Source organism: Streptopelia decaocto (assembly GCF_964273445.1).
Source record: "Streptopelia decaocto genome assembly, chromosome: 19".
Lineage (NCBI taxonomy): Eukaryota > Metazoa > Chordata > Aves > Columbiformes > Columbidae > Streptopelia > Streptopelia decaocto.
The window spans coordinates 5212828-5226931 of record NC_138674.1 but is presented as its reverse complement, the minus strand read 5'-3'; the positions used below and the strand labels follow the sequence as shown (position 1 = coordinate 5226931).

The following is a 14104-nucleotide window of genomic DNA, read 5'->3' as shown; positions in this document are numbered from 1 at the left end:
ATACTTGCTGTCTCTTCTTTCATATGTATTTAATGTTTGTACTCACTAGATCTCACTTGATTACGTCCAAACCGAGCCCAACATTTTGCGTTGTAAACAACACAAGCACAAGACAACGCTCTAATTGTGAGTTAAGTCACAAGCAGTTACTTTTATCTACTCCATCTTTCATCAGAGAGGATGCAAGGAACAGAAATGTAAGATCTGAATAAAAAGCAATGATGCTGTTGGTGTATCGGTGCCTCTGGAGCCCAGAACAACACATCTCTCCCTCGAAAGTCTCCACACAACTGCACGGGCATGGCTACGGTGAGGAAACGTAGCTGCTTTGCAAAGCCTCAAAATAAGGGTGAGCACTTGCACAGTCTCCCTTTGAATTGTTTTATAGCACGCTGTGTATCTACTATTCGGTGTTTACAGTAGAATAGCTATATATGTGTATTTACACTAACATATATTTTGTAGGGAGACGGAATTCTTTTCTGTTGGAGGAATAAAATCCCAAATCACACTTAGAATTCTGCACGGGCTCCCCGTGACGGCAGCGCAGGGTGAAGATGCTCAGCAGCACCAGAGCTGGGCTTCGTTCCATTGCTCCGCATGAGCGCGCCCACCAGCCGCCGTGTTTCCCTTGGGCTTGGCATTTTAGCTCAAGTATCTAATGAATCATAAGTCACTGTAATGGGATCAGCAAAAGGCGACCGGTTGCAGGATCCACCTGAACCCTCACAAACTGAGGATTCAGTAGCAGAAATCCATCTATTTTCAGCATTGCTTCCCAAAATGTTGTGTAAATCTCAGAGCATCGATCGCCCGGGTAGCCGCTCCGAAGAGGAAGATGTGATGAGTGTTATAAATACCCCGAACAGCCCGAAACTCACTCACTCTGCTATGTTCAGATAGCCGCAGGACGCCACCGCGTGCAGGGGGGTCCAGCCCTCGTTGTCCTGCTGGTTCACGTTGGCTCCGTTTTCTACCAGGAACTTCACCATGTCCAGGTTCTCATCTATACAGGCCTGAGGGAGAACGGGACGGAAGGATGGAAAAGGAAAGGAAGTGGGGGGGAAAGGAAGGAAGGGGGGGGAAAAGAAGGAAGGGGGGGGAAAAAGAAGGAAGGGGTGGAAAAGAAGGAAGGGGGAGGGAAAAGGAAGGAAGGGGAGGGAAAGGAAGTTAGGAAGGAAGGAAGTTAGGAAGGAAGGAAGTTAGGAAGGAAGGAAGTTAGGAAGGAAGTTAGGAAGGAAGGAAGTTAGGAAGGAAGGAAGTTAGGAAGTTAGGAAGGAAGGAAGGAAGGAAGGGGGAAGGGGGTAAAGGAAGGAAGTTAGGAAAGAGGGAGGGAAAGAGGGAGGGAGGGAGGGAGGGAGGGAGGGAGGGAGGGAGGAAGGAAGGAAGGAAGGAAGGAAGGAAGGAAGGAAGGAAGGAAGGAAGGAAGGAAGGAAGGAAGGAAGGAAGGAAGGAAGGAAGGAAGGAAGGAAGGAAGGAAGGAAGGAAGGAAGGAAGGAGGGAAAAGGAAGGAAGGAAAGGGGGAAAAGGAAGGAAGGAAAGGGGGAAAAGGAAGGAAGGGGGGGAAAGGAAGGAAGGGGGGGGAAAAAAAGGCATTGGTGTTAAATCAAGCACACAAGCTCCATTTGCAGTTTCCCGGCAGCAGGGAACTCCTGGGCTGAACTTCCCGCACTGGGAACCAGCACATCTCAAAGCTTCAGGTAGCAGGAAGTTGGGAACTACACTAAATTAACTTCAGAGCTTGCAAAAATTAATTGTAAATCCGAGAGTCCCCAGGAGGGCACCCTGTGGATTTGCTCAAGGTTTCCTTCTCACCAGCACATCTGTCTCCCTCCTCTCTCCCACACCGATTTCAACCTGGAGCGGGGACGCACTGTAAAACGATGTATCTGTATTGGTTTCAGGTATGGCATCAAACTCCTCTAAGCAAGGTATGATGTTGTTCCCTCAAATTGTCAATGAAATAACATGACAATGAACAAAACGAGCTCCCATTAGTGATAGGGGTGAGCAGGGAAAGCTCAAGCTCGCGACGCCCGACTGAAGCCGATCATCCATATCCTGGATGTTGCCCTTTACAGATGTAACCATAGCAAAAGCAGAATTTTAAAGCAGTTAATAACTTCTTTGTTCAGCAGTATTTATTCATTTTCCTGTGTATAACAAAGCACAACTTTCTCTGTTAGCTCTACAGACCCCGCGAGCTACTGAAGAGAACGACAACCCTTCATTAGGCGCTGTATTAATTGTGCAGCCTGGCTTTGCAGAGACCTGCTCGCTTTGAAGCTGCCAGAGAAAACCCAGCTAGATTTTCAAGTCTCAGCGCTTGTGTTGGGTGGAATTCCTCCCTCCTCAAATTCCTGGCTCCAGCACGTTCTGCGTGGCATTTCCAGTTCACTGGAGGCTGCTATTTAAGGATGAGCTGGGAATTTAATACATAGGTCCAAACGCACGTGGCCCAGCTGAGGAGCACCGAGCATGGCCAGGAGGCAAAAGGACCTTTACTGTGTGTCCGTCCACAGGCAGAAACCCAGGAGGGAATCCAGAGAGGGAACCAGCTTGGTTGCAATTCCTCTGAAATCACAGTACTTGATTTTTGTATATAGCTTGATGTGGGCGCATCTATCAGTTACGGTGGTCTGATGACTTCCAGATGATGGTTCTTCTAAAACGAGCAACGCTGACTATCCATTCCTATCCTAGTAATGAAAACGAGGAAATTGTCTTTAACTGACACCTCCCTGCAAAAAGGGACAACCCTACATTATCCAGCACATCGATCCATGCTGCACTGCCCGTGTCCCACACCAGCACATCCACCTCTTGCTACTTCTGCTCCAACTGCAAATCCCAAACTAGCCTTTCACCCTGCAAACACAAGTTACTCCTACATTTGCTGGCAGTGTTTGCATGCTTCCTTGCTCTGTTTTAGACTGGTTTAACCTTAATCTGTGCCAGACAAGCCCAATTCTAGAAATAGTTTAACTTCAGGGACTGCCCCTGGACTGGATTTCCCACCCTCAGGCACAAAACAGCTTCATCCTGTAAACTCAGCACTAAGGTCTCTTAGATTATTTCAGGTCCTAGAGCTGGGGAAAACAAAGCAAATTAAAGAGACTGAAGAGCATCACACTGAGGCCGGAGGGGTCCCAGGTCCACGCACGATGGGTAAGACACAATTAGGTCTGAGCAAAGCGGAGGCAAACCAGGTCCTACCACCAGCCTCAAGAGAAAGGTTTGTTCTTTGGTTCTCCTTTAATTAGATCATCTGGTCCAATCCCCTGCTCAAAGTTGGGCTAAACCTGCCATTAGACCAGGCCTGCTCCAGCCAGGTTTTACTGTCTACAAGGATGGAGACTCCATCAAATGCAGGAGGAAGGTCAAGTATCCAATGCACACAGAGCTGGACACAGGCACAAAGGAACATAATAATCCCCTTTCAGTTCAAGGAGCGATTTTTTGGGAATTCAAGTCCAAGCCTGCAAAATTCAGATCTAATCTCTATGTTATTGCCACTCATATTTATTGTGATACACTTGAAATTTCCCCCCCAACACATCCCAAATAAATTACACTTCCAAGCTTATTGATGAGTTATTTTACATTTGGGAATGCAAACATTAAATAGCACTTTTAAAATCAAACTAACTTCACCTAAAAGCAAATTGCTCTGCGACCAGCCGAGACAAGCTCGCCCGTGCTGTGGGTGCTTCTGAGCACAATCGCATCTGTATCCAGTGCAGTGCCTCAGGGGGCAGCACTGGGGCCTCTATTAGACAATATATTCATCAATTATTTGGACGAGGGAATAGAGTGACTGTCAGCGAGTTTGCTGGTGACACCAAGCTGGGAGGAGTGGGTGACACTGGAAGCTGTGCTGCCATCAGAGACCTGGACAGGCTGGAGAGCTGGGCAGGGAAAATGTAATGAAATAGAACAAGGGAAAGTGTAGAGTCTTGAATCTGGGCAGGAACAACCCCAGGTTCCAGTGTAAGTTGGGGAATGACCTATTAGAGAGCAGCGTAGGGGAAAGGGACCTGGGGGTCCTGGGGACAGCAGGGTGACCATGAGCCAGCACTGGGCCCTTGTGGCCAGGAAGCCAATGGGACCTGGGGTGGGTTAGAAGGGGGTGGTCAGTAGGTCAGAGAGGTTCTCCTGCCCCTCTGCTCTGCCCTGGGGAGACCACACCTGGAATCTTGTGTCCAGTTGTGGCCCCTCAGTTCCAGCAGGACAGGGAACTGCTGCAGAGAGTCCAGCGCAGCCACCAAGATGCTGAAGGGAGTGGAGCATCTCCCGTGTGAGGAAAGGCTGAGGGAGCTGGGGCTCTGGAGCTGGACAAGAGGACACTGAGGGGGGACTCATTCATGTTTACAGATATCTAAAGAGTGAGTGTCAGGAGGACGAAGCCAGGCTCTTCTCAGTGACAACCAGTGATAGGACAAGGGGCAATGGGTGCAAACTGGAACACAGGAGGTTCCACTTAAATCAGAGAAGAAACTTGTTGGGGGTGAGGGTGGCAGAGCCTGGCCCAGGCTGCCCAGGGGGGTTGTGGAGTCTCCTTCTCTGCAGACATTCCAACCCGCCTGGACACCTTCCTGTGTAACCTCATCTGGGTGTTCCTGCTCCATGGGGGGATTGCACTGGATGAGCTTTCCAGGTCCTTCCAACCCCTGACACTCTGGGATTCTGTGATGTAGCTGACTACAGAATTATAGGCTCAAAGTAGAATTTTATCAGCATGGCCCTGACAAGGCAGCCGGGCAGATATTTCGTGCCTGTGCACACTTACTGCTCTGCTGGGTTTGAGTGTTACCCGCAGTTTGCGTGTAAATCTGAATTTAGACTCAAGAATGGCTCTATATCGTGAGCTTTGTGTGTATTTGATAAGGAACTATATTTACGTTGTTTATCGCTTAAAGCACCCAAATACACCCACTATGCCTGCACACGCTGGAATCAGCCAAGAGAGAACACCAGCTCTTGTTCAATCCCCTGGATACGCTGCACCCTAAAATGAAACATCTGTTTAATGCACAAAAGAGCCCCCAAACCCTTTCTTTTCAATTTTTTCCTGTTACTGGCCCTGTTGCTCTGCCAGTCCCTGTCTCGCGTGGTTCCTATGGAACGCACGCTAGAAACGGGAGGGATAATGGCATCAAGCGCCACCTGTCCCTCCCCAGCAATCGGCCGTAACTGGACCCTCTTGGCTGCCGAGGAGATAAAGCGGTGACAAAGTGACAAAAGCTGACAACAGCAGGCGCTCGCTGCTTCCCCGAGGGCACCACAACCCATTTCATCCTCATTTCATCCTCGCTCGGTGCCTTTGCCACCAAGAAAAATCAAGCGTGGAGGTGCATTAAGTCCTTAGTGGAGCAGCAATGTATTCTTTAATATCTAAGAATAATAACTCACTCCGAAGTATCACAAGCTGCTGTTGGAGTTCTGTGATCAAGCAACGTGACACATAAGAATAGAAACGAGCACAGAGCTGAGTACCATGAATGGGTTTGTAAATGGCTGCGTTGACATTAGTGAGTGCGACTTCTGGCCCGCCTCAAATATCGAAACGCAAGGATTTTTCGCATTTTTGTAATATTGTGTAATACTAATTATACTGGCCAAGGTTTTAAACAGTGGGGTGGGGAAGGAGTTACAGAAAACTGGCTTCGGCAAACAGAGGTGCTGAACAACCCCCATTCAGTCCTGAAAACCTCAGCGTCTCATGCACCGAACGATCAGGCATTGGATATTCGCATAATTTTGTCAGTCAGACACTCTAAAAGAAAACTCTGCTTGTATCTTAACATGCTATGGCATATTTAAGACACCTTGGAGCCATAACTTTGAGGCCAACAATTGCATTAATGAGTAAAACTGGTGATTTCTAAAGACCTTTTGAATTTTAAGAACATTAGAAATCACACGTGAAAGAGTTAGGGCAGATTAAACAGCAGCTTCTAGGGGCTGCAATGTATTTCTGTGTATACTTCTAAAGTATTGAAGTGCTGGAGGGTCCAGAGAAGAGCAACAAGACTGGGGAAGGGACTTGAACACAAGCCCTATGGGGAGAGGCTGAGGGAGCTGGGCTTGTTTAGTCTGGAGAAGAGGAGGCTTAGAGCTGAGCTCAGCACTCTCTAGAACTACCTGAAGGGCAGTTCTAGCCAGGTGGGATTGGTCTCTTCTCCCAGGCATCAGCAATAGGACAAGGGGCCACGGGCTGCAACTCTGCCAGGGGAAACTGAGGCTGGAGATTAGAAAGCAATTCTGTGCAGAGAGAGTGGTCAGGATTGGAATGGCTGCCCAGGGAGGTGCTGGACTCACCGGCCCTGGAGGTTTTTAAACTGAGATTGGCCATGGCACTTAGTGCCCTGATCTAGTAAATGGACTGGAGTTGGACCAAGGGTTGGACTGGATGATCTCTGAGGGCTTTTCCAACCCAGTCCATTCTGTGATTCTGTGTATTAACCGATTAACGCTTACATGTTATCACAGAATTCATATTTGCACACACATTAATGGTATTAATAATTTCATACCTGACTCAATTTTACCAAGCTACAAATTAAAGAACAGAAGTTCTCACTGTTCAAAAATCCCCAGGGCACACACTTGCCACCTAAAATCCCTGCGAGTCCTGATTGCTGGTAGCACTCAAGAAAATCCCTGTTGTATGTTTTATTGTGTATACCCGCAAACTTCAGAACTGCAAAATACAAGACAAACGCATTCGCTGAGGTTCAGAGGATAAATTTCACCTTCTGGCCAAGCAAAACGGGTTACCCGAGGTTACTGATAGGAAGTAAACGGGGTAGACGTGTCCTCCTTTAAGTACTATTAATCCTCCAACCTTAAATTTAGGAGAGTGGCTCAGTTTAGTAACCCGAGAGGCTCCACCGCTATGCGAAGTTCTCCTCTTGTATTCGATGCAGCGTTCCTTGGGAACGTTTTAAGAATAACTACAGCGATATTACAAAGCAAACACCTGCCCCTCCAACCCCGACAGGAGGAAAGAAAGTCACAAAGAGTCGGTGGAGAAGTAACAGCACCTTTTTGGTGGGTGGTTATTTAACACGAGGAAATGCTCCCTCCCCTAAACTGCCCTTGAAATTTGCTTTGCATGTAGAAAAAGCTGATGGGCTTAATTTTTAGGTGCTGCTAACCCTCAGCTTGGTTACGCACACACGGAAGATGCTAAAAGTGAGGTTAACTACAGAGCACAGTTTTGTCTCTAAATTCTTCATTCCTTCTTTATGTTCTCTCTCTGTAAAAGATACAACAGAACCTTCAAGGCGATGGGATGGGGTGGGGGACGCGGCGAGGATCTCGCCCTCTAACCGGAGACGTGATCTCTTGCCATTCTTTGCATGTCTCTTGGCAGCCGGGGAGCTCCGGGTGCTCCGGACGGCACCGGCACCCGACGGTTTTAGCCGGTGTGGACGCAGAGTGCAGCCAGCGCCCAGAATTACCCGCTAACCTCCCAGAAAGTTGGCTCGTTGCATTTCAATCCCGGGCATCGCCGGGCAAGGCTCCATCGCCGGGCAAGGCTCCATCGCCGGCTCCCGCTGTTCCTCAGCTCCTGGCAGGGGACCAGCACTTCGCGGTTTTTCCATAGGGAGGAAGTGCTCAGTTTCTAAAATTTGCAGATACGGCATATTAGCTTCCCCCTCTTAGATAACAGGTGTAGCCCTTTGCAGCCACTGTATTTATTTATATTTTGTTTTACCAGTAGCTGCTGCCAAGCCATTCTTCTTTCAAGCATGAAGTTTACATTACAGTAACGCAACGGGGGACACCAGGAAACGTTACAGAACAACGCTGCAAAAACTCCGCTCGTCTGGCAAGGCTCGTTCAACAACCAGACCCAATCTGATCCTTATCTTGAATGAAGCCTCGTTATTATAATGGTATTGTTAGTGTTTGCTCCTTCCTCAGAACACAGGAGCATCATCGAACTCGTGATGAGTGCCAGCAACGCAACGGCTCCAACGGCCCGGTGAGGTTTTGGTTTGCAGATCTCCGGGGGGAGACAGGGATGGGACCATCAGGAGTTCGAGGAGCCACATGGGATGGGACTGGAGGGTTCAGAGGACTGAGAATCGAGCTCCAACAGTAAAATACTGCTCGCTTTCTAGGGGTGCATTTAGCAAAACTCCTATGATTGGTGTTACACTCCCACTATATGCAGGATGGCAGGGAGGGGAGCAACTAAACCACTCCATGAATTGCTAAGAAATGACTTGGGATCAGCTAAGTGAGAAGAAAACGAACAAACCACCACACCTTTTTGCCTCTACGTGGAGAAAGGGGGACGGCTACAAACCCAGCAGAACACATAAGCCACGGTAATAACTGCACACCGGAGGTGCTGTCACAGGCACCCACACTAAGGCAACTTTTCTTCACAATTTACCCAGTATTTCGGTAGTTTAACATATTAATAAATACACGAACAACACTCAGTGCTGACGAGCTCCCCAGCTGCCGTTCACCGGCACAACCGGCAGCGCCGCGTCCAGCGCACACGGACCAGCGGCGAACTTGGCCAAGAGCTCTTTGTGCTTCCAAATGCAGCCCCACTGAGGAAATATTTAGTTTACAAACCGTATGTCACATCACCCAGTGTCATACGATCATGGAATAAAATAGCAGCAGCGTGCATACAAGAGCTTAGAATCAAAGTCAGCCAGGAAACCTGTAATAACCACTGTGGGTTTAATTGTGGTTGTATTGAATTCCCTGGTGCTGCCTCCTTGGTTGGTCAGGATTTGAGAGAGAGAACATTTTCTTGAGGTGGAGAAAAGATGCAAGAAGGGAAAAGAAGAAAGGGCGATGAGTTTGGCTTCTGTGCTCCATGTTTCTACTATCAGTCTGGTGACAGAACCCCATCTCGGTGACTTCTCTGTGCAGAACAGTGACAAACTCGTCATCTCACCGTGTTGGATTCGCAGGCAGGAATGGCTCCCACATGGAAATCATACTTGGCAGCTCCACTCGTCACATGCGGATACAATATATAGACTAGCGACTCAGACATGGGCTGGACTTTTAAATTGAGTGTCAGGCCAGTAGAGGCCGTGCTACATCTCCTCTTGATTACTCCAGTATCCATCTCTTGAGACGCCCAGGAGTGAGGTACCTCCTGGCCTGTGCAAGATGCTGCTGTTAAATCAGATCGCTCATGGAACCCTCACTCTTAATTCTTTTACCAGATTCTCCTCCAATCCAGAAATAAGTCTTGATACTATCTTCAAAGCTCTTTACACATGCAGCTCTCCCCTGACATTGTTTGTCTCCATCCGTTCCATCAACGACCTCAATTGCTGTAACTATTAAGTTGAAGTATTAACAAACACCTCTTAGCATCTTCCATACAACTCCACATCTATTGTATGGGATGCGTGCACTGAGCTGCAGGACTCTTCTCCATAGACTCAGAGAATCATTCCGGTTGGAAAAGACCCTCAAGATCATGGAGTCCAACCATAACCCACCCCTGGCACTGCCCCATGTCCTGAGAACCTCATGTCCGTCTGTCCAACCCTCCAGGGATGGTGACTCCAGCACTGCCCTGGGCAGCCTGTTCCAATGCCCCACAGCCCTTTGGGGAAGAAATTGTTCCAACATCCAACCTCAACCTCCCCTGGCGCAACTTGAGGCCGTTTCCTCTGCTCCTGGCGCTTGTTCCTGGGGAGCAGAGCCCGACCCCCCCTGGCTCCAAGCTCCTTTCAGGCAGTTCAGAGATCAGAAGGTCTCCCCTCAGCTCCTGTTCTCCAGCTGAACCCCCCAGCTCCCTCAGCCGCTCCCATCACACTTGTGCTCCAGCCCCTCACCAGCTCCGTTCCCTTCTCTCAGCTCGCTCCAGCACCTCAAGGCCTTTCTTGGTGTGAGGGGCCCAAAACCACCCCCAGGATTCGCGGTTTGTCCTCCCCAGGTCCCAGCACAGGGACGGTCACTGCCCTGGGCCTGCTGGCCACACCAGTGCTGGTACCAGCCAGGATCCTGTGGCCTCTTGGCCACTGGGCACACGCTGGCTCATGTTCAGCCGCTGTCACCAACACCCCCAGGTCCTTTTCCAGCCGCTCTTCCCCAGCCTGCAGCGTTCATGGGGTTGTTGTGACCCAAGTGCAGGACCCGGCCCTTGGCCTTGTTGAACCTCAGACAATTGGCCTCAGCCCAATGATCCGGGCAGTCTGGACCCCTCAGTACGGCCTTCCCACCCTCCAGCAGATCAACACTCCCACCCAGCTTGGTGTCATCCGCAAACTGAGTGAGGGTCCACTCGATCCCCTTGTCCAGATCACTGATAAAGAGAATAAACAGAAATGGCCCCGATACTGAGCCCTGGGGACACCACTTGTGACCGCCAATGGGATTTGGCTCGGTTCACCACAACTCTTTGGGCCTGGCCCTCCAGCCAGTTCTTTATCCATCGCAGATGGCCAGGCCATGAGCTGCAGCTTCTCCAGGAGATGCTGTGGGATACGGTGTCACAGGCTTCACTGAAGTCCAGGCAGACAACACGCACAGCCTTTCCCTCATCCATTAATTAGGTCACCTTGTCATGGGGGGGGATCAGGTTGGTCAAGCAGGACCTGCCTGTCATAAACCCACGTTGTCTGGGCCTGAGCATGTATGGGTTGTCCCATACATGCCACATGATGGCGCTCAGGATGATCTTCCGTTCCATGACCTCCCCAGGCACTCAGATCACACTGACACCCCAGATCCTCCTTCTGGCCCTTGGATGTCACATTTGCCAACCTCCGGTCAGCTGGGACCTCCCCGTTTGGCCATATGGCAGTTTGCCCAGGAAGCCACTCCATACCTCCATACAGTCAAAGAGCTGATATTTTAGATACCGAGATCCTCAGAGCAGGGAACATCTGCAACTGTTTAAGGAGCACTCAGCTCCCAATGACAGCGTCAGTCAGGCGAAAACAGCAACATACACACCACTGAATCACCACGCTTGGACACAACCTTGGGAGGCTTCTAGTCGAGTGTCGCCTGCTCAAGGCAGGGTCTACATGGAATTCCCCCCAGCTTTCTAGGCTGTGGGTATGTGTATGATGTGTACACGTGCATATATATATATATACATATATGCAAACACACTCATATTTATTCTTTGTAAATCCCAGGGACTCTACGGTTGTCGGGAAGGCCATGAAACCCAGATTTGTGTCGTGTCTGCAGCCATTCTGATCCAGAGCTGACTCACTCCATCGCTTCGATGCTTTATTTGCCCAAGTCTCTTGCTTTCTCCTCCTGAATGATGTTCTCATGCTGCAAACCTGACCCAGACTCATTCGGGTGGCAGAGGCTGCACCACCCAGGAGCTACAAAAGATTCTGCATTAGATATGGGCTGACAAAAGTGGGTTTTTTCCTACAAACCAAGCACGCCCTTTCCTAACACAACCAGTGGGACTGTTTTTGACAACAGACACATCCACACCACACTCCAACTGATTTAAAGGTTTTCTTTGGGCTAAATGAAGAGCCAGAGAGTTACTGCAGTGAATACAGGCCATCAAAAGCACTAAAAGCAGAGTATTATCCATGTGCACACAAACACAGTCTTCAATTCAACGCGAGACCCCCCACAACAGGTTAATTAGGTTTAAGTCCAGGTTGCCAGGTCCCTCCTGTCCCAGCCATTAATTCCTGCACCTTGCCTGCACCAGACCTTTTTCATCCACACTTTCCAAGTGTAAAGGAACAGATGTATCCAGAGAGTGTTGCCTGCCTAAGCTGGGTGGGATGTCACCCTCACAGTACCTGTCCTTTACCACCGCCCGCAGATAAACCTATTGAGCACAGGACGGGATGAATCCAAACCTCAATGATTTATCAGCAGAGAAACCTCCAAGAGCCCAGATTTACGAGGTCACTCCTTAACCTGACGCTGGAGATGGTTTTCTTTACCACAACCTCGTGCTGTGTGATTAGTGTGACTGGAGCACCTTGAGGAGCTTTAGAAATGGTTCAAGGGTGACTGCAAACCGGAGGACGACGCTGACACCAGCAGCTCCATTAACTGTCACTACGCTGGGCTGGGAGAACTAGCAGGCCAGTGAAGTCATGTTGTCACAACACACAGGTTTCAATCAAAGGGATTACATGATAAAACTCATCTCTCTACTGTTCTGTCATAAAGTCTAAAAAGAAGCATTTCTAACAAGGTTAGCTGGGCGCTGAAGGGAGTTCACCTTCCACCGAACGCAAAGAGTAAATGCGTGATGTCAACATAGACTGCAAACGCCGGCAAGCCCGACGACAGCTGAACAGCGTCAGGGTTAAATCTGGGAACGCAGAGAGAAGAGTTCACAGAAAACAAAGAGAAAAACTCTCCCAAAATAGCCCTGCAACTGTCACCACCAGCGACTGTCAGCGCTGGCAGGTCTGACCTTGCCACCGCGCCCCGCCATCGCAGCTCCGCTCTTTGTCAGAACCGGCACCACCGAAAATTCCCCTTTCAAGTGATGCTGTATCTCCGGCAGCACAGATTACACTCACCAGCGACTCCGGGAACAACAAACAGCTCGTGCTGTTGCTCCTGCAAAAACACGGAGCTTTTGCACCTTCCTTTCTCTCTTTTCCGTGCCAGCTTCAGGGCGTCCTTATGGCCACAACACCCTGCGTGGGCACTTCTGTACCACGAACCCACTTTGAAAATCCTTGTGCAAGTCTAATTCTGAAACAATTGTATTAGAGTCAGCAGAAAGATGTACATTCTGCTTTAAAGAGAGCAGGGGGAAGGGAGGGAAATGAGATGTAAAGGCTATTATTCATTTTTCTAGTCTGATTCATTAGCTGTGTTGCTTCATTTTTTCACAGCACTTGAGTCATACTTCTCATGTAAGCAGGAAAAGAGATATGGATTATGTCCGATTTTTCCATTGGAAAAAACCCCACAACATCTAGAAGTACTCAGCAGTATCCACGCCAGTCATCAAAAGAAACCACCAACAAATCTCTTGCAATGATTAGCACAACAATAAACCCAGCAGAGCACAAGCAGAGAGAGGAATACTTGTAAAGGCATCATTATTTCATGAACGTAGCATTTCCAAGAGGAAACAGCAGCACGAAATGTCAGGTGGAGAAGCGATTTGAATAGCAGCCACATTTTGAACCTTTATATATGCACTGGGGACACCCAACTTATGTACAAGGAGGTGGATGTAAATATCTGCTGCACTAGACTATAGATGGCTTCGCTAAATGTCTGTGAAGTTCTACAGTTATCAGGCCTCTGCTCGAGCTCGGTGGTGGTGCCGGTGAACGCCGAAGCCCCACGTTTGCTCCTCCGTGTGCCAACGCGTCCGGCTGCGCTTCGCTGGGAACAACCGGAACCGCCGCTGCGGAGAAAGGGAACGACAGTCGGACACGCGGGTGTCTGTGTTACTGAAATGGGAAGAAAACAAGCTAAATTGCCCTGCTAGGACGATAGGCATAGGCATGCAGTGTTGCCATCTTTTTGCCCCTCGTTTAGTGTTTCTAATCAAACAGCGATTTGGCAAATCCAGATCAGCAAGGAGCACGGACACGAGTGTTTCACTCCGCAAACAGCCGCAGGGTTCAGCCCCTTATGCCAACCCCTTGTAGTGTTTGTGCTCCCACGGGTCCAGCAACCTGCGCTTCATTCACCTCCCGTTCAAACGGGACCCAGTACGGCGATTCTTCCACGTCCACGGTGCTTCTCCTCGGCGGTCAATGGACCCGTTTGCCATTTGCCGTCACAGCCCAGAACACGCAGCTCTAAACCAGAGACGGGCCACGAGGGACTGACCTCAAAATCCAATCTCGATCATCGTTTTACTCCCTTTTCATCATCTTCATCCCCCTAATTCCAACATTATTTTTAATACCCACTATTTCAGCAGCAGTTGGAAGCTAATACTTTGTACCATCTGAGAAGAGCTTGAAATGAGTCCAGTACTTGACCAACTGCCAGCACTAAAAATAAAGTCTTTCTGTCACCGAAAAGCAGGGACTGCCAGTTTCCTAATGGTGCAGAGCAGCATTAGCTTTTCAAGTCTCACCAGTTTAGTCATTCTGACCACTAAGTATGTCAGTTCTCTCCCACTCAGCCAGCACGC

The 14104-nt window shown here is 49.2% G+C and overlaps 1 protein-coding gene across 5 annotated transcripts in view; it reads right to left on the bottom strand.

The window, feature by feature from the left end:
* The window catches only part of PPP1R12B (protein phosphatase 1 regulatory subunit 12B), a 129056-nt gene that overhangs the window by 94020 nt on the left and 20932 nt on the right, over positions 1-14104 (bottom strand). For all 5 annotated transcript variants that reach the window (XM_082068915.1, XM_082068911.1, XM_082068912.1 and 2 more), the window contains exon 2: positions 886-1016. In XM_082068915.1, the coding sequence (XP_081925041.1) occupies positions 886-1016 (131 nt within the window). The remainder of the gene's footprint in view (positions 1-885; positions 1017-14104) is intronic.